This window comes from Anguilla rostrata, chromosome 7 (genome assembly GCF_018555375.3).
Source record: "Anguilla rostrata isolate EN2019 chromosome 7, ASM1855537v3, whole genome shotgun sequence".
Classification (NCBI taxonomy): domain Eukaryota; kingdom Metazoa; phylum Chordata; class Actinopteri; order Anguilliformes; family Anguillidae; genus Anguilla; species Anguilla rostrata.
The window spans coordinates 36839054-36858022 of NC_057939.1; the positions used below are offsets into that span (position 1 = coordinate 36839054).

General features: G+C 38.2%; 2 protein-coding genes across 6 annotated transcripts in view; one reads left to right on the plus strand and one right to left on the minus strand.

Annotated features, from left to right (window-relative positions):
* The window catches only part of LOC135259617 (attractin-like), a 193150-nt gene extending 188560 nt beyond the window's left edge, over positions 1-4590 (minus strand). The window contains exon 1 of one of the 3 annotated variants that reach the window (XR_010331342.1): positions 3885-4590. Coding sequence is in view for 2 of the 3 variants with exons in the window: in XM_064344174.1 (XP_064200244.1) it covers positions 3885-4162 (278 nt within the window). In the remaining variant the exon portion in view is untranslated. The remainder of the gene's footprint in view (positions 1-3884) is intronic. The other 2 variants (XM_064344174.1, XM_064344173.1) reach the window with 2 other exon arrangements.
* On the plus strand, positions 2992-18005 carry LOC135259619 (fibrous sheath-interacting protein 2-like). 3 transcript variants are annotated; one of them, XM_064344177.1, is made up of 9 exons: positions 2992-3071; positions 13331-13492; positions 13642-13731; positions 13891-14030; positions 14736-14784; positions 15654-15773; positions 16384-16638; positions 16772-16988; positions 17747-18005. In XM_064344177.1, the coding sequence occupies exons 2-9, from the start codon at positions 13373-13375 to the stop codon at positions 17749-17751; spliced, it is 996 nt and encodes a 331-aa protein (XP_064200247.1). In that variant the 5' UTR covers positions 2992-3071; positions 13331-13372; the 3' UTR covers positions 17752-18005. The 3 variants fall into 3 exon arrangements, with proteins under 3 accessions (XP_064200247.1, XP_064200245.1, XP_064200246.1); XM_064344175.1 differs by lacking the exon at positions 2992-3071 and adding an exon at positions 11993-12292; XM_064344176.1 differs by lacking the exons at positions 2992-3071; positions 15654-15773 and adding an exon at positions 11993-12292.
* Positions 18006-18969: the final 964 nt, after the last annotated feature.

The window sequence follows — 18969 nt, forward strand, 5'->3', positions numbered from 1 at the left end:
AGGCAATGTGAGGGTTCAGCCGGACAGGGTTTGCATAAATGCTCCCTAGTAACCCTGTAGATCAATCGCCTTTAGATTGCAGTCCGAGCTACATATGAAAAGTCTTCCATTCCTCCAACTCAGCTCTGTGCAAGCTTTGCTGTAGTCTGCTGTGTGTAAAGAAGCAGCTGGCGACACCACGTGTTTCAGAGGAGAACAATGGATGTCTACACTTGGGGTTCCTATGTAAACGGCTGTAGTTGAAGATGACTGGCCATTACAAATTGCGGTGGGAATTGAATATACTCAGCCCCACACTGGGCGCTAAATTTATTACAAAAAACACAACAGGTAAATGGACTGCATTTATATAGCGCTTTTATCTATATATTTATATATCAAAAGTGCTTTACAATTGATGCCTCTCATTCACCCATTCACACACACACTCACATGCCAACGGTGAAAGGCTACCATGCAAGGTGCCAATCAGCTCGTTGAGAGCAATTAGGGGTTAGGTCTTGCTCAGGGACACTTTGACACGCCCAGGGATCGAACCAGCAACTCTCCGACTGCCAGACAACCACTTTTACCTCCTGAGCTATATCACCCCTGCAAGCATTTTTCTAATAATACAAGACAGACAGTGATCACAACAATAGACCCTCGGTCCAATGCACCACTGTCACTATGAGACATGAGTAAGCCCTTAGCCTGTTTGCTAGACTTATCTTTTTCTAGACTCACTACTTGAACTAGTGCAGGGGAAATGCAAATATATCAGCCAATCAGAAAAAATCATTTCTGTAGTTTTTGCAGTGTTTGTTTCCATCAAATGTATCTCTATATCTTCCTAAATATTCACATATTTACAACATAATCAATGTATTTAAAGGTACATAACACGACATAATGTTGAAGTGCTGCCTTTTTGCTTCACACTGTGATCTAGACAGGATCTCTCCTACCAAAGGTTATGGTAAGACTTTTGTGCTGACAATGTAAGTTATTAATTTGTTTTTTGCTGCTGTTGTTTATTTTAAAGCCTGTTTTTAAACCAAATTATCTCAATATTGTGATTGAAGCTATGATTAAATAGAAAAACAAGATTTGGTTTCAAGCCTACATCACAGATATAGGCCTAATGCCAACAAGATTTACAATGCATTTTATGAATTTATTGGCTTGTGACAATTTACACGTTGCACCTAAACCAACATTCAACCGGCTCCTTTAACCGAGTAAGAGAACAGAGTGGTCGGTTTCTTACACAAATAAAAGGAACTGCTCATGATGCTTGACATATTACTGTTCAAATTTATTATCAGATTTGAATGAGATTGAAAATCAAGTCTTTTTTAAGAATATATCATATTGCCTCACTTCTCTGCTAGCAATGTGTGCAGTGCACAAGATGCAACATTAATATAACAGACTTTTATTTCCCTCAATGAAACCACATTACACTCAATTTTAAAGTGCCAAATGCAGCTAAGCAAGTGTGGTCTTCAATCCCATTTGTGACAAATTCACATCTAGAGAATCCAGAAGGTGCTCTATTGAATTCGTGTTGGGTGAAATAGGTGGAATATTCTGTGCCAAAAAAAAATCAGTATGCAAATTTATGTGTAAATACAAGGTCACTGTTCTTTGCCAGAAAGGCTTTACTTCAAAGCCATACATCAGACCTTATCAATGTCTGGGTCTCTTCCTGGCACTTATGACTTTGCAACGAGTCACCCAGTTCTTCAAGGTGAGGCCTAGGCAGTTTGTTTAAATAAAGCTTAAGGGCAGTTTATAGCAAAAAGCTGTTGATTATTTTATAATGTTTTCAGAAGACATTTTGTTTAGTGTGATCTAATGAGTTTCAAAGAATCTGCAGACTGCTGATGTAGTCTCAGAAGTACAACATCAAAGATCCACACAACAAACCCATAAATCGTTGTTATGGAAACGGTCATTTAAAACAACTGTTAAGTGCATTATGTAATCTTTACTCAGTAACATTTGAAAAATTGTTATGAATTATCATTTCTTCTGTTGTCAGTTTTCTGAACTGAGCTTTAGATGTTCAACTCAGGCTCGAAGCATTGCCATTCTGGATGATTCATGACACTCTTACATGTAAGTAGTTTCTCCTTGCCACTCTCACCTCTGGCTTGCTTTGTGGGTCTTAAGCCAGGTACACTGTGAAATTCATTGTGACAAATCTTTTGTAAAATGTGCCGTATCCTTCAAATATTCATTTATGTCCTTTGTAGGGGACATGAGTATTGTGTCTTTATCTCAAGAACCATAATTTATACCATGCTAAAACCTACACTTCAAGGGACATTCATTTAAAATAAAATAAACTGCAACATGTTTTGTCATCCAAGACACTTTGAAATGTCAATCAAAAAATTATTTATATTAAAAACAATTTTCCTGCTGGGTATCAAGATACAAATAAAATGTTATTGATTACTAATAACAATCAAGTTGTTAGAACCGGATGCATTTTCTACAGAGAACTAATGATGAAAATGATGAATAAATGTATCTTTTTTCCCCAAATAATAACTAGCCTAATTATTGCACCTCTAATGTTTCATGTGAAATTCCACAGCCTCAAAGCAAATGTCTTAGTTCTAGTTTGTTTTCCCCATTTGCTTTTGACTAACTTGTGGATTTGTTTCACTAATATACGACGCCACAATTTTGAAACATCAAGATGTATTTGGTTAAAAAAATGTAGGCATGCCAGCATAATGTCAACTACAGTACATGAAAACAAGTCCACAAATTGACATTACTGACATACTATACCATAATTTTGAAAGTAGGCCGAATGGATCAAAATATGTGTTTAGTATAAAGAAATCTTGGCAAGTCCCTAAACTCGCGTCCAGAGGAAACAAAATAATATACTTGGTAATATCATGGCCATAATAACAACACATTCATATCGTACTAAAATATGTCTGACACAGACAGAAACTATTCAGCTAACATGTATCCATGTTTCAGCGTGTTTAAAACGCCATTGCATTGTAGCGGTCGTTGGATGCGTCCACACTAAAACATTTTATTGAGCTGTGGGTCGTCAGCAGGTGAGTGATCCTTTCAGGGGGTCTTCAGAAGAAAAAAAAATATTGGAAACACTACAGATATAGTCGCAAGGTTGCCAGCTTTTGTTTCGTAAATTCTGTTCGTAATCGGGAATATGACAAGCACGTGGTAGTAAGGTAAATTGTTAGCTAGAGCTCTTAGACAGAGTTCTCTGTTCGGATCCACATCATAAATATTGTGAGTTGAACAGATTTTGGAGAAAATCGAAGGTGTGGCTCCAATTTAACACAACTGAATCAAACCATTTTCTAACTAAATTGTTTTATCATCATAATTGCAAAAAGAACGCATAAATATTGCTGCAATCAAAACTAGCAAGCTATCGACCACAACATAAACTGACTATCCCATGTTAGCCATGAAACTTCACTTCTGTTCACAGGATTACAGGATTGCTATCCACCACATATACCTACGTTTTGCCAGCTATGCTGAGTTTCAGGACTACAAACTTCAAAAACTATGGTAGGCTACGTGGCAGAACAGAACTTAACGTTACGCACCTTTAGAATAACTAGCTATAGCCCACCAGGCATCTAATATAGGCTACATCTAGTTCGATATCCCTGCCATTGCTTGCTAGATAGCTGTCAAACTTTAATGATGTCGATTTGTCGATCGTGAATCTTGCTATTTTGACGAATGTAGGATGACATACAGTGCCAGCCATTAATAATGTTAATATTCATCGAAAATTTAAACTTTTTAACACACAAAATGAAAATTTGAGACACATATAGCAAACAGACTTTGTCATTCGGCTAAATATGTTGCGCATCATTAACGCATTTTACCTGAAACGTCCCCCGCAGTGCTGGCATTGGTCCCCAACCCAGCCGGGCTCGCACAAGCAGGTGCCGCTTGCCAGATTACACTGTCCGTTCAGACACGGTTTGTCGCATTCCTTCGCCTCCGATGAGGACGATAGTCCAAAAACCAAGATATAAGTTAAGAGAATAACGAACGTTGATCTTTGTTTCTTAGTCACCGCTCTGGGAGAACCGAACCGAGATACACCGCGGCTTCTCTTGCTTTGAAATGAGCTCGGACAGGCCCACCACACTCCGTCCATGATAGTGATGAATTGGCTGCTCGAATACTTATTTATTTAGCTATTCAACTGATTGTCGCTAATGGATGCTAATTAATACACACCTTCCCTCATCAGCGTATTTCGACTGCACCATACAAGACCTGCAGAATGACAGCTAAATTATTTAGCTGACTAACAGCACTTTTGATGTATCTGGTTATCTGCTGGAGTTACTATCCGGAAAACGTGGGATCGTAACACGTTCCTTTGGTCCTCCGGGATGCACAAGCAGCATCTGTCTTTTTATAGCAACAACTAGCCGTTGCGTTGCATTGCATCTTATGTCTTCGTTCTCCGTTTGCACACACAAGCTGTATGACTCCGGGAAATGACGTGCACGTCACAAGGGGGCGTGGAAAGCACGGAGTAGAAATCGACTAGCGGGGAATTCAGATGGCTGTCCAAGTTCTAAAGAGCGTATCTCTTGCAGTACTTCTGCATAGCCTGATGCGCCGTTTTGAAAGAGGAGGCAGATATGTCATCAAACCCTCAACAACTAGGATGATTAGCCAATGGAATGTCAGAACCTGTAGTATATGGTCAGACTCCCCCCGCATAGCCACCTGAGCTACGCCCTTCTTATTATAATTTTTTAGATATTCTAGATACAGTTTCCAACTTGCTGATCAGGCTTTACAGTGGCTAGTATAGGTTCATTGAAAGGTTTGTGGTCTAAAGCAAGGGAATACACTTAATGTAACTCCAAAACCGTTTGTAAGAATACCAAGGCAGAAACAAATTAAAGTCTAAATTTGTCTGGCTTGCATTGCTTTTGTTGTTGTTGTTGTTGTTTGTTTTTGTTTTTTTAATTTGTGGACTTTAAGAACATTTTCACGTTTTTTTTTTTCACTTGCTAGTATAATAGCAAATCCTCAGTGATATACTGTAAATCAAAGGGCAAAATCAGGAAATTCAAAATGGGGAAGGAAATACAATGGCCAGAACATGTGACACAAGAAAAGCAAAATCATCTGAAACATTCAGTCAAATCAAACTATAGTATATATTAGATACAGTGCATTGCAAAAGTATTCACCTCCCAAAGACTTTTGGATATGTTGTAGTGTTACAATCTTGAATTAATTTGATTTAATTGGGATTTTCTCCCTTTGATTAACAGCACATAGACAACCTTTTAACGGTACAAAATATTTATTTATATTGTGAAACAGAATGTTATTAAAATTAATGCACTGAAATGTGTTCATTGCATTAGTATTCAACTCTGTTTCTTTGTCTCACACTGGTTAGTTGTGGACAACCTTGGAAAGAATTGAGGAGCCTAGTCTACGCTATCTGTTCACATGTGGCCATGATGATGTCTGTTCTCACTGGCACACTGTGGCCATACAGGTGTGTAAAATAATAACACAGCAGCATGTGAATAGTCCTCAGCTCCAGTATATCTATCTACTGTGAAGCCCAGGGGGACTGCCAGGAGCCACTGACCCCCCTACTTTTGTGGGCTGGGCCATCAGTGGTTAGCAGTTGTTGTGGCAACGTGAGGCTTAGGTGGCTTCCCACCAGGGTGTTCTTCTCATAACCAAACTGATAAAGATCTTCTCTCAGTCTTCTTGATGCCAGCATCTGGACTACTTAACCTCTAATGAGGCAAACCCTGAGAGAACTGGGTGAATGAACCACCTGTGTTACTGCAGCCATGAGGCCAGGAAGGCAAAAGGGCATGTGCACTGAACCTTGCTGTTGGGGTTAAAATAGCACAAGCAGGCTTTGGGAGCAAGGCACATTCCTGCAGTCAGAGGCATGGTGAGGTTCTCAGAGTCCAGGAGCATGCCTAAAAATTGTGCTGTCTGCAATGGAAACAAGTTGCTCTTCAACCATGTTCAGATGGAGCTGTAGATGCTGTAGGTGCTCCACAACATGCTGTCAACACACACACATATTGGGATGTAAGGTAGCCCTGATATCTGACAGTAAGCGACTTTCAGGGATTCTTATCCTGCACGGCACCCTTTGAAAATAAGGAAGAAGTTTCCCGCCATAACGTCAACTGGAAGGTGAGGGTCACTCTGGGCAAGACTATGGAGAGGTTCTACTGCAAGCCGATTTCCCTGTGACCTCGATTTCCCCAGAATTAGATGTACAGGCTCTTCAGACTGTGGTCTGGGGTGCAGTGGCAGTGAGCCAGGTCCTGGAGCCTCAGGAGCACAAATAATCTAGGTCTAAATCAGGATCGCCCAACCCTGTTCCTGGAGATCTATGTCCTGTAGGTTTTCATTTCAACCCTATTTCGGTACACCCGATTCTATTCATTAGCAGCTAAATAATCCATATGGTTTCTTTTTGTAAAATCACATATGGTTATTATCTGTTCTATCTGAATCATGTAGGTTAAATATATGTATGTTACCCAACACACATATAAAATACATGTAAAATTCAAGTATGGTCAGCCGTAAAGGTCCAACATAGTTTTGAGACTTATGAAGTACAAAATGTAGGAACACAAGAAAACTACATTAAGACATTTACAGTATGTTCTCCCTACCAGTGTCAAGTAGGCTGCAAAATGTAGCAATACAAGAAAAATGTTCAAAATCAAGCAAAAAATTACCAGTCACTCAAACATTAAGACCAACAGACGAATTCATCAATAATTCTATGTATTTGTGTATTCATACATAATAAAAAACATGAATACATTAACATTTAATTACTTGTTCATCACCACTTAATATTAAGAGACATTCCACGTCATTTCACACAAAAAAGTGAATTTCAACACTCACCATTTCAGATGTTATCTGCAGTTAAAAACACAGAAGATGAGCATTCATGTAAAATTAGTTTGTAGGCAAATAATTTGATCTGTGAGAAATTAAGCTAATTGAGGCACCTAACTAACACTAATGTAACTACACACAGGACATATGTGGCATCTGGCTCCCTGACCATGGTACTGACCCTCCTCTGAGTCACATTCACAATTAACATCTCTGGTCAAACACAACATAATGAAGTGCATGTCCCCTTCCTCTTGTGACCCTGCAATAAACTCTGCTTGATCGATTAGGCACCAGTTTGGGGAGGAACCACCCCCTATTAGACGGAAATGGGGAGCCCAATTTAACATGCTTAAAACATTAAAGTAGTAATAAATGGTTTGTCTATCAGTGTTTGATTGACAGTTCCAATACCATGAGCCAATAAAATGTTTTGATGCCCAAAATAATCTACCAATCTGGTTCCAGGGAATGCACATGAGGTTCCGTCAGATCAGTGACATTTGAGCATAAAAGCTCAACAAAAACTTAACAACTTTGCTCTGACGATAAAGACACTAACTGAACAGATGCACTCCTTAAGGACCTTGATGGACTTTGTTGCATGCCCCAACCTGCACCAGGACAGAGACTGAGTTAGCCTGCCACCGTCCACGAAATGAACCAAGCTGGTTTATTTCCCTCCGACAGCTGTTTTGAGGAACAAGTATCTCCAGACTTGTCCTACATATCTCCCTTGTGGCCGGACCCAAGTGGAGACCTCTGCACACCCACAGTCGTCTTGACTAGAACCCTGTTGCAACCATCACCTGTAAGAAACGTTTCCCTGGAGTCCATGCACCTGCAGTGACCTTGGACCAGCTGACAATCTGACGCATCACCTAGCAAAATTAAGGACTTGCCATTAAGTATTGAAATGCATTTTATTTAACACTGACAACAAACAATAGGATAGCATAAAATATGTAATAGCCTACCTCATCAGGTCATTTTACTGCTGTTTGTTGTTGCGTTTTCTTTTGCTATGTGTGTTGGTCAAAAATAGAAATTCCCTGATCTTGTTGTTTTACCTTGTTAAAACATTTTATGAGACTGATTAAACTAACCACATGAAGCATGTCAACCCATAACACAAATGAACCTTCATTAAATGGTAGTACTGTTAACCTCAAATTTTAGCTGTGGCAGAATTATAATTTCTTTGTATTAAGAATAGCATAATATTATTCCTCATTTTATGAAAATTTTTGTTTTCAATTAGCCTGTTCATAAATTCATTATCATAGCCAACAAATATATACAATTTTATACAGATGTGCAGAATTCTGATTGGTTGTTCAACTTAATTTGTTCTGAATAAACCAGACCAAAACTCACTACAGCACAAATATTTGAAAATGTTAATTGCCATACTTGTAAGCAATAAATGCTATAGACTGTGTTTGTAATTGTATGTAATGCAGTAAAAAAAAACATGTTTTGATTAGAAGAAATGTAAAAGATTTACCTGAAAACATGGGAGAATTGCATAGGAAGTATTTCATATTGAAAACACTCATACAGGATAAAAATTCCTGTAGAAAACATGCAAGAATTGCATAGCACACATTCAAATTTCTTATTTACAACCCACATACTATATAATATCTCATAAAAAACATGTTTTCAACATACAAAAATGCCAAGTTACTCACACATACAAGACATACACCGTCTATAACTCAGATTCAGACTGCCAAAATCCAGGCCTGCCATTAAAAGTATTGATATCAAAATGACGCCAAGTTACAGTACTACGAACAATATAGGCTATCTTGCCTCACCGAAATTAAATAAGATGTATTCCAAAGCAATGCTACCCAATATTTCCTCAATTCTTTCAAGTCACTTGGTCCTGTCTGTAAGGTTTATAAGGCATTTTGATAGGCTTATCTGCAGGTAGGAATCCTCTTCGCTGTTTTGCTAAGCTAGAACCGGAAAACTTGATAGTGGAGAATAGGAGCAGACGCATATGTCCCAGCAGGCTTTGCATACGAGAAAATAACAACAGTGTGAGAGAAATTAGGAGAAATGATAAAATTGCGTAGTTGAAACAATATGTTTTTAGCAGTAGGTGAAGGTTGACATGATCACAGACTATAGTGTGAAGTAAATGAAGTGACCATGAGCGAGCTTAGTTTCCTTATCGAACAGTATACATAACAGTCGGTACAAAGCCTTTGTCATTAAAGTGGAGGGTTAAGTAACATGTGAAATCTATTGCACTGATGTGTTTTTCTCATGTTCAGTACTAGTAGTTATAATTATGAGTGAGTCATGATTTTAAATGTAATGTTTTAATGGGGAGTTGCAGAACGTATATACGTAGTAATTGTTTGTATGTGGCTAGATAGAGAACAAGGCGAGGTAACATGAATGTAGAAACGTGGCGTTTGCTGATAAGAAGGTTTTGTAGGGTAGCCAAGTGAAGAAATATAGTTAGTAGAAATGGCACAGTGGTGAACTGGTGTGAGTTTTTAATGAAAGGAATACATTTGCTGTCATGAAATGCATATGGGTGGGCGTGAGTGAGTTTTGGTAAAGCAAATATAAGCGTAAGAAAACGTTAGTGTAAAAGAGGAAATTATCTGCCTGAGGGCGAGGCGGGATTCAATCCTTCAACCGGAGGTTTACCAGTCTGTGACTTTGTTAGTGCAGCACCGTGACACAGCTATGCAATTCGTGAAATATCATTAGCAAACCTGTCCGTGGTTTTAAAGAAGAACACCGGCCAGTAAGCACAGAAGAGCTCCCGTTGAATCCATATGGCTTTGCAATATTGTAGCCGGTTAATAACTGAAGAAGAAGAAGAAGAAGAAGAAGAAGAAGGAGAAAACATAAAATCCCTTTAGTTTGGGGATTTATTGTGTGGACATGTGAAGTTGTTTATGAATTATGTCTGTTAAAATGGGGTGAGAATGTCATACCTGCCATCCCAATAAAATTTACCTTTAAAGTCCAGGAAACTGAAATCTGAATTCTTATGATGTGTTATTTCAATACTTTTCATCATTCAAATGGCTGAGGGATATTTAAAAATTATTCCTTCAAAAAAAAAAAAAAAAAAATGTGTAAAAGCCTGTGCCGGGTTCTTCGGATCTTGGCAGTTTCTTTTGTGCTCCCCACATTGTTCTTGCTATCGCCCTCATATGAGTGAATCTTGGTCTCATCTGTCGACAAAACTTTTTTCCAGAATTCTGCAGGCTCTTTTAGGTACTTCTGTGCAAACTATATCCTGGCCATCTTGTTTTTGAGGCTGCCTAGTGGTTAGTTGCTACTGCGGAATAACTCATCCACGCTGCCTTTGGAAGTGTTTCTGACCTATTGGACAGGTGTTTGGGGTTTTTCTTCATTATGGTCAGAATTCTTTGGTCATTCACTGTAAAGGTCTTCTTTGGCCTACCAGCCTCATAATGGCCTTCTGGCACAACTCTGGTCCTCATGTTAACAAATACCAATAACAGGCTGAAAACGTAATTAAAAGCCTTGAATCAAGATATTGAATACATCTGACTCAGAAAAACCTGTAAAGCTATTTTGCCCAAATGTTATGGTGCCATGAAATGGAGGAGATAAAAAGAGTTGAGATTTCAACATGTTGACACCAAAGTGCATAAAAATTGTGGAGTACAGAATCCAGCCAGATCAAAGAAAATGTCTTTGTCCCAATCATTATGGAGCTCAGTGTGTTTATATGTTGTGCTATGTCTCCCCCTAGTGATCAAATTGCATGATTGTGCACATTGACAGGGTTTTAACGTGTACTGAAACGTTACAGTTAGATTCTACTATTTCTATTTGCTATTTGTATTGGGATTTTGATTGTGCTTGTACGTTAATTAACACTTGTCAAGTAAGGTTGTCTTACGTGAAGAGTAGTTTGTAAATTACAATGTGAGCTGATGACCTTTTTGCGCAAATTTGATGCCGGATTTACAAAGGGAAGCAGCAACCAAACATGACGGGATTGACGTTGCAGATATCTGAAATCCATTAATTACTAGTCAAAATAACGATAATTCAAAATATCTGCAAATATATTTTGACTAGGCAAAATACATTTCGAGATGTGTACAATACGTCATAGACGTCGTCATTGGACTCGTCACACATACCGAATGATAATTAAAGATATTTGTAATTTCAGAAATGGGTTAGAATTATTCCTAGTCAAATTTGGTGTGCCTGATGTGACTCCGATGCAAGGATTCGCAATGGATATTGGTCTTTATGCTTACAGTTTGAACTAGCTATGTTCATTGTTCTGGATAACTGATACTTTATGAGAATGGTACTTTGTCTGACCTAAAGTTACAATGACCTTCGGTATACACGTATTGCACGTCGCTTTGGATTAAAGTGTTTGCCAAAATAATGTGTAAATGTAATGTGTTTCAAACTTTGTGTGATCAATTTTCGTTGAAGTAATTTTAGTGACTGTTCTCGGAAAAAAAGTCGTCTTGTTGCAAACAGTAAATCGTATGTATTTGCAGTTAACAGACCGTTTCGTGCACGGGCTGCAGCATTGAAAACCCTGCCAAAAACGCTTGAGTTTGGTGGCGGTCGCTGCGTTGGTCAGAAATAAATAAATAAATAAATAAATAAAGGACCTTCTTACAACAGGAATTTCACTGCTCAAAATGATAATCTAAGAAATGTATTCCGACTAGTCAGAATGATAGGATCGGTCTATGGCCTTTTAACATGTAATAGCCTGACGACATTACAGATACCTGTAGCCTAATTCATTATGGCTACTCACATTTTAATTATTACTGGTCAAAATGAATTTGTAGATATCTAAAATGTAATTATGCATAGTCAAGCAAAGCTATTAAATGTTAAAAGGGCTTGCCATAAAATGCAGGCCTACTTGCTGATATCTTGAATTATTATGTCTAAAATGTTTGTAGATACCTAAAATGTAATTATATGGATAGTCAAGTTATTGGCTATCCTATTGAACGTTCAAACTATTAAACGCTTGAGCTTGACATACAAACGAGCAGCTTGTAAGAGAATGTTGTCCTAGCACTCACTGCATCATAATGGATTCCGTTGCTAAGTTGCTAAGACTTTAGTGACGCAAACAATGTTGTAGTATATATGCAAGAGTTTCCAAAGTGCAACTTGATGCCATTTTTTTCTGACATAAGGCTATTTCAAGGATTAATACCGTGAGGTGACTATGTTCCCTCCTGTTAAGACGGTAGTGGGTGGTACTAGCGCCTCCATACAGATGGCAAGGAGTTGTGCTACCTGCAAAAAACTTCCAGTACCTTCTGGGATCCAGCTGACACTGTCTCGGGCGAAAATTGGGGAAACGGTAAATACTGAGAGGAGGACCGTCGAATGGAAGGGATAGTCTATTCCATGTGCATATTTGCATATATATACTGTGCTGTTATTTTAATCCGGGTAGGATAATACCTACGCACAAGACATGATAATTCGTATTTGGTTCTAGATGATTAATTGGGAAATAACTAGTAAGGTACAATATGATTTTAGGTATGTGATGAATATTGGCGATTTAAAATCTTAAGGTGATTTCTGACTTGGCCACAGAGGCCCGCTTGCTAAGTGTATTATTTGTACAATTTTTGTGAAAAACTACTTTATCCCATTTAAACACAAAATAAAGTACAAAGTGGCCTACGACGAAGACCTTGGTCGAATCGTAACTGCTTAGCTCACTGATTTCATTAAATAGTCAGTTTTGAGAATAACGAATGATTCATTTTATGTATGGCACCACAAACAAGCTGTCACCCTTTTAATATATTTTAGCGGCAATGAATGTAACAAGCACAAAATTTCTTTCTGGACTGGCGAAAAAGTGAGGTCCTGCCTTTACAGTTCACATTGAATACAATTACGTTTTTCTTAAAAACATGAATTGCCATATGGTGAGCACATTTCAACTGAAATTGTGCCAAGTACTGGTATTTTATTTATTTATTTATTTTTTTTTTTTGAAGCATAGTCCTGACATGAGCTGTATTTCCCCCCCAAAAGTATGTAAGGTCTTTGCGGGCCAGTGTGCGCATGGCCTGCTATTAAATTCCAGATATGGTGGTGCATAATTGGCTGTAGCATTACCCAGGGAGAAAGATGTCACCCTACAGGACTACTCCAGTGCAGTAAGAATGCAGCTCAGCTGGTGGATTGCATTGAAGGCCAGTGCCACTCACAGAATGTTTCAGAGGAGGGAATGTTTCTCAGTGTTTCCTGAAATGAGAGGGCATTGTCCTATGTGATTGGCTTATGAATATAATTTGAAATTCATATTTGGAAGATGTAGACTAAAAATCGATTCAAACAATAAAATAATGTTTGTTTTTTATATTTGTTTTTGTCGTAGCTGTACAAGCCAGTCACTGATTTTCTTCGAACTGGTCCGAGTATGCGTGTAATGATGCCCAGCTATAACTGCCTACATGATCCACATCTCCGTCATTATTACCAGAAGAAGGAGCTGAAGGACAAGTTGAGAAAAGGCAATTTCATTACAGAGGACAATGAGGTTAGAGGTTAAAATGAGAACCCCGCCCCCACCCCCCACCCCCCTACCCCCCTTAGATTTTGTAGTGTGGAAGTCCTCAATGCTGATCTGATGTAACACATGCTATGATTTGTGTAATACTGAAAAAGTCATTTAAAAATCATTTCTAGGTGATATGCTCTTTGAAAGACTATAACATGTACGAAGACTACCTGAGAAGCCTGAAAATGGTTGCAGACAGAAGTCGTGTTGAGGAACAGGTGAGGAGCAGTTTTGTATTGTCATAACCATTTGAAGAGCTCTCAACTCATGCCATTAGCGGAACTAAAATAACAGCATTTCGCACACTGCAGCAAATCCATATGTCGGATATAAACTGTAACCTGTATCCGGTTGTTGGTTGTTTTTTTTTGCTACAGATGGACAGAATGAGTGCGTTTCTTGAGGCTCAAGGAAAAGGATTTATTTCAAAGGATGTGAACGTTTCTGAAATTACAGACATATTCCTGGAGGAAAATGAAGATAATCTGCAAAAGCTGCTGCAAACAGAATTGGCCTGGTAAGGATGAACCTCTGTTGTTTAGTCAAGTCTTTGCAAATAAAACGGATATGTTAAATAGTTATAGAAGTTGCGGATGACCTGTTCGCTTTATAATGGCTGGTGTAGGGGCTTCTGCAAGTTGATAGCATAAAGCAAGAAAATACACTTCAAGGGACTGTAAAGCAGCTTCTTCAGTGATAGAGGCTGTACATATGAACAAATTAATTTATAGTGTTTATTCACACATACATACAGATATCTGTTTGTACATTGTGCTAGTACTTCTTTCATTGAGTGCAGCTGCCTCATTTCGCATGTGACTTTGGAAATAGATATTTTGCTGAAGAATCATGTAATGCATACACGTACAACCTCTGGAGGCATAATGATGCTGTACAAGCTGTTCTGGAGTGTTTTTTCTTTCTTTAAACAACAAACTCACTAAGTCCCTTTATCAGCCATTATATAGCTGGCAGGTCATAAGAAGCTTCTGTAAGTATCTAAAATATCTTTCACTGCACACAAAAACTAAGCACTAAAACTGAAATAATATAACAGAAACTCCAAGACATTGCAGGTGTAAGTGGTTATTAGTATATAGCATCTTTGAACATGTCCTGCCTAACAGGTTGTGCTTGTGCTTAATAACATGTATTAATGCATATATACAGTGTGTCTACGAAATGTGCTAAATAACCCCTAACCATTTCCTTCTTTAAAAAGGCAAGACAGACAGAAGAAACTAAGTGAGGAAGACTTTCTCACAGAACTGGTAAGAATTAAACTGTGTGTGTGTGTGTGTGTGTGTGTGTGTGTGTGTGTGTGCGTGCGTGCGTGTGTGTGTGTGTATGAGGGTGGGGGGTGGGGGGCTGGGCAGGGGGAGCATGATATCAACAGCGCAGAGGAAAGTATCTAACTGCATAAAAGATGAGCCAGTAAAACAATTTTGGGCACAATGCAAAGGTACTGGGAAATACGTATATGAATAGTCCTTCATAAGGAGCCATATAAACTTTTCATATGCTGTACATAGCAGTGTTAGAATTACTACAAACTCCCATGCTTATCCTAATAATCGCAAATAGGGATTACGTGTGTTATGACCCCAATTATCTTGCGAGTGGTATCACCATGACATACCAAATGACACACCATAAATATAATCTCCTTTGATTTAACTCAGTATTTTCTGCTTTATATCCCATCTTTGTGATATACAGCCCCAGCACAATTTTTACATTGAGATAGAATTTGATCTACTACTTCCAAGTCTTTCAATTTGAACACATTCTAATGGCGCTTGTATAAAACAGTCCTCTTATGTTTTCATTTCCCAGATGCAAAAATGACCTTTAGCTTTATTAAATGTCATCTTCCATGTTCCCTCCCACTTCTGAAATCTATTTCAATCTTCTGTAATTACCTCAGTAGTTCCAATCAGTGCTAATAGACCTTCAAGATTTGTGTAAATAATGTAATAATGTAATAATTCTTCTAATAAAATCTCCATGGAGATAATTTATGGAAAGGATTTCTAAGCCCAGTACTGTCCTTTATAAAGTAACTTGATAACATATACATAAGGATGAAAAGCAAAATATTGCCATGAATTCCTAAACTTGGTCTATTGAACTGTCCCAGAACCTGCTGAAGTGGAGGGCAGAGGATCGTGCATGGCTAATGATGAATGAGAAGTATTACAGGCACAAGCAGAGCAAGGACAGGCTTCTGAGAGAGGCCCAAGAACAGAGGCAAAGAAAGGTGTCCTAACATTGGCTACAATATAGGGGGCATTTTAAACATGGATTACACATTGTGGCAAGCAGTTGTGTGATAAGCTGACAATGATACTTGCGAAACATTGTTCTCAAAGTTTGTTTATGCATGCATAACTGGCTCTACTCATGCACTAGCTAGAACATAATTCCAATGCCTGATTAACAGCATTATCTATTCCCAGACAGTCCAAAGTTAAACACAATTTGAGGTCCTCCACCAAAATGCACTTTCGACCCAAGTTCCACAATTGTCATAGCAGCTTCTTCACAACAAACAGAGCATCCCTGGCTCACTAACAGGTTCACTGAACGCTGCCATGGATAATTTAAGCCTGGAAGTCTTTATATGGTACGTGGATGGAGCCATTTGCAAAGGACGTAATGACCTTCAAAGACTTGGCCTTGTTTCATGCTGTCCATCTCAACAAAACTGTTTCCAAATATAAAATTTACATCTTTACTTAATTTCTGAAAACATCCTTTAATTCCTTGGCCAGTTAAAAAGAATTAATAAATGGTTGTGCTGTCATGTTTTAATATTTAACATGCTGTGTAAATGGTAGTGATCAAATCTCAATGCGTGTTCCTTTCAGAAACAAGCCTTGTTCGAGCAGAAATGTGCCAACCTGTGCAGGAAGATGGAGGACAAAATTAAAATGTTGGAGGAGACTCAGGACATAAAGAAAGAGCGTGCCATCAATATCAATGCCATGCTGTGGGATGAACCATTGTGCAGACCACCAAAGAAGGAACAATTACAACTGCCCAAAATTCCATCTTCGGAGAAGCAAGTTCAGTGGTCAGCCCTTGCAAGAATATATGGGTCAAGAACAAACAAAAACTACAGAGTGAGTTAAACAAATCTCACTACTCTTGATTTGTGGATGGAATTTTACAGTCTTAGAGTTTAAAACCTCAAGTCTATCACATGGTACTGTGGTGTTGCTGCAGCAGATCAAATATGACTTGATTCCTTTTCAGAAACAAGCTGAGCAGAGCACCCAACAGAAAAGGAAGCAGAATAATGCAAAACTCCCTCAAGTTGTGACAGTGGATAAATCCCCCAAGACCCGGGCCCAGGAATCTACCCAGGGAAACAAGCAGAGTTTTCTGCCAAGGATTCCGTCTGTGGACCCACCTGCCCAGCAGTCTGTCCGGACAAGGAAATATTCACAGAGGCAAAGTAATGCTTTACAAGGTATGAGAGAGGACATACAGTATGAGCCATTACTAATATAATACATACTTTTTCATGTTATCCTTAAAGTTTGAAATATTCCTGTGCACTCCAGAATGGATGTTTGTGGTTCATGGAGCCATAAATTTGAATGGTAAATCAGGTTTTTCTGTGAAATTGCTTTGTCCATTTCCCCCACTTTTGAGCAGAGAAAAGTGTCAATGTGCCCATTTTCAACGAAAAATGCATACACATCCAGGCACTCACAGCTCTCCATTTCAATTTGCTGGTTGGGAAGCTAACCAGCAATGGTTTTGGAGCATTTTTTGTTTTTTTGCACCCAGGGGCAGACCACAATGAAAGCACACTTTCATCAGTGGCTTATTGAGACAAATAACAATGGAATTATTATTGAAGCCTATGGGTACAAGGTGAAGTAGGTCATCACCACTTATTTGATAAAATGGTAAGCAAGCTGGTAGGATGTTCTAAATTATTGTGTATACCCAGCAAATTTTGTAGAATGATGGATCTTTTGAAAACTCATACAACAGTATAATTATATATGCATCCTTCAATTACACCCATAGGAATGGTTTTATGTTTTCCAGTTGGTCAGCGTGGCAATGAAGTTCACATGCCGTTGATGTGAAATCCATAAAGCTGTTGAACTAATGCAGTTCAACAAGAGCAGTTTCCTTCGATCAGATATATCTTAATTTTTCACGACTCTGGAGTGTTTGTGGCATGCAATTTGTGAAAACCGATCTGTTTTTCAGACTGAACGGAAGAACTGGACCCCTGATGGAAAAATATAAGCAGTGCATCGTAGAGTAAGGAACAAAAGGGGTATACAATCTTGCTACAGGAATTGTGTCTATACTTTCTATTGTGAATGTCATCTTGCTTAATTTGTCAGATCAATACATAGTTTAATGGTTAATTATTGAATGTATGTTGTGCATTCTATAATGGTGTATGCTTTTGTTCAGTCAGAAATTGAGCTCATTTGTCAAATGTGTGCTGTGTTAAGGCAGAATGATTACTAATTATAAAAAATTTAATAATAATCATTGGTCAAGTATGTATTTTTATTCAGAGTAGCTTGCACACGTTTAATGTTGGGGCAGGGAAATTCAATCATAATTGATGTGCAAAGCTTCCTCAACATAAGTAAGTGCTAAAATCAGGTTTCAAATTCCTCTGAAAGGAATCAAACAATTGCATGAAGCACCCTTCAAAAAGTAGAGGGAATGCTTTGAAAAGAACTCATGACCATTATAGTAGAGAGGATGCACATTAAATTATGAAGTAGCTGGTTGAAGTGGCTGAACAAGGCAGCAAACTGGCCTGAAAGAGGTAGTACAGAAACTACACCCATGTTGTGACCCTAGAGGTATAGCAACAAGAACAAAAGAAACTCTGAATCAAAACTATTCTAAGGGCATAACTTTCCTATTCATATGTAAATTGGAAGACTACAACATTATTGATATCAGTATCATTAATGCAAATATAGGGTTTAATGGAGATGGCCAGATTACTTTACAGCATAATTATAAAACAAATGAAGCAACTTAACAGTACCCAAACAAAAATGGAGTGAGTTTCACCATGCACCAGTAATTAGGCTGTCTTAGAACCATAGAGGGCAAGATAGCTGGAGGTATTTGTTTGCCATTGATGATACACCAGGCTTGTATTATGTCTGGACAGAAAATAATAAAAATAAAGGTACTTGAAAATAAAGGTACAGAACTAACATGCAAGGAACTGAAAATTGAATGCACTGTAACTGTAAGAATATATACCCATCCAAACAAAATTATTCACACCCTTGATAAAGATGAACAAAGAAGGCTATATAAAATGAACAATGCAGATAATTACCTATATTGTACTGTATACAAAGCAAAAGTGGGAATATACTCTATGTTCTGTTATACTGATACAGCTGCTCAGAGAGAAAAAAAGATTTAACATGCAATATATTATGTAAAGA

Bases quoted from the DNA above. Each gene is read 5' to 3' on its own strand.
- LOC135259619 (XM_064344175.1), top strand. From the start codon at position 12,155: ATGTTCCCTCCTGTTAAGACGGTAGTGGGTGGTACTAGCGCCTCCATA. The intron at 13,493-13,641 runs GTTAGAGGTTAA...AATCATTTCTAG, and splicing joins TCATTACAGAGGACAATGAG to GTGATATGCTCTTTGAAAGA. The intron at 13,732-13,890 runs GTGAGGAGCAGT...TTTTTGCTACAG, and splicing joins GAAGTCGTGTTGAGGAACAG to ATGGACAGAATGAGTGCGTT.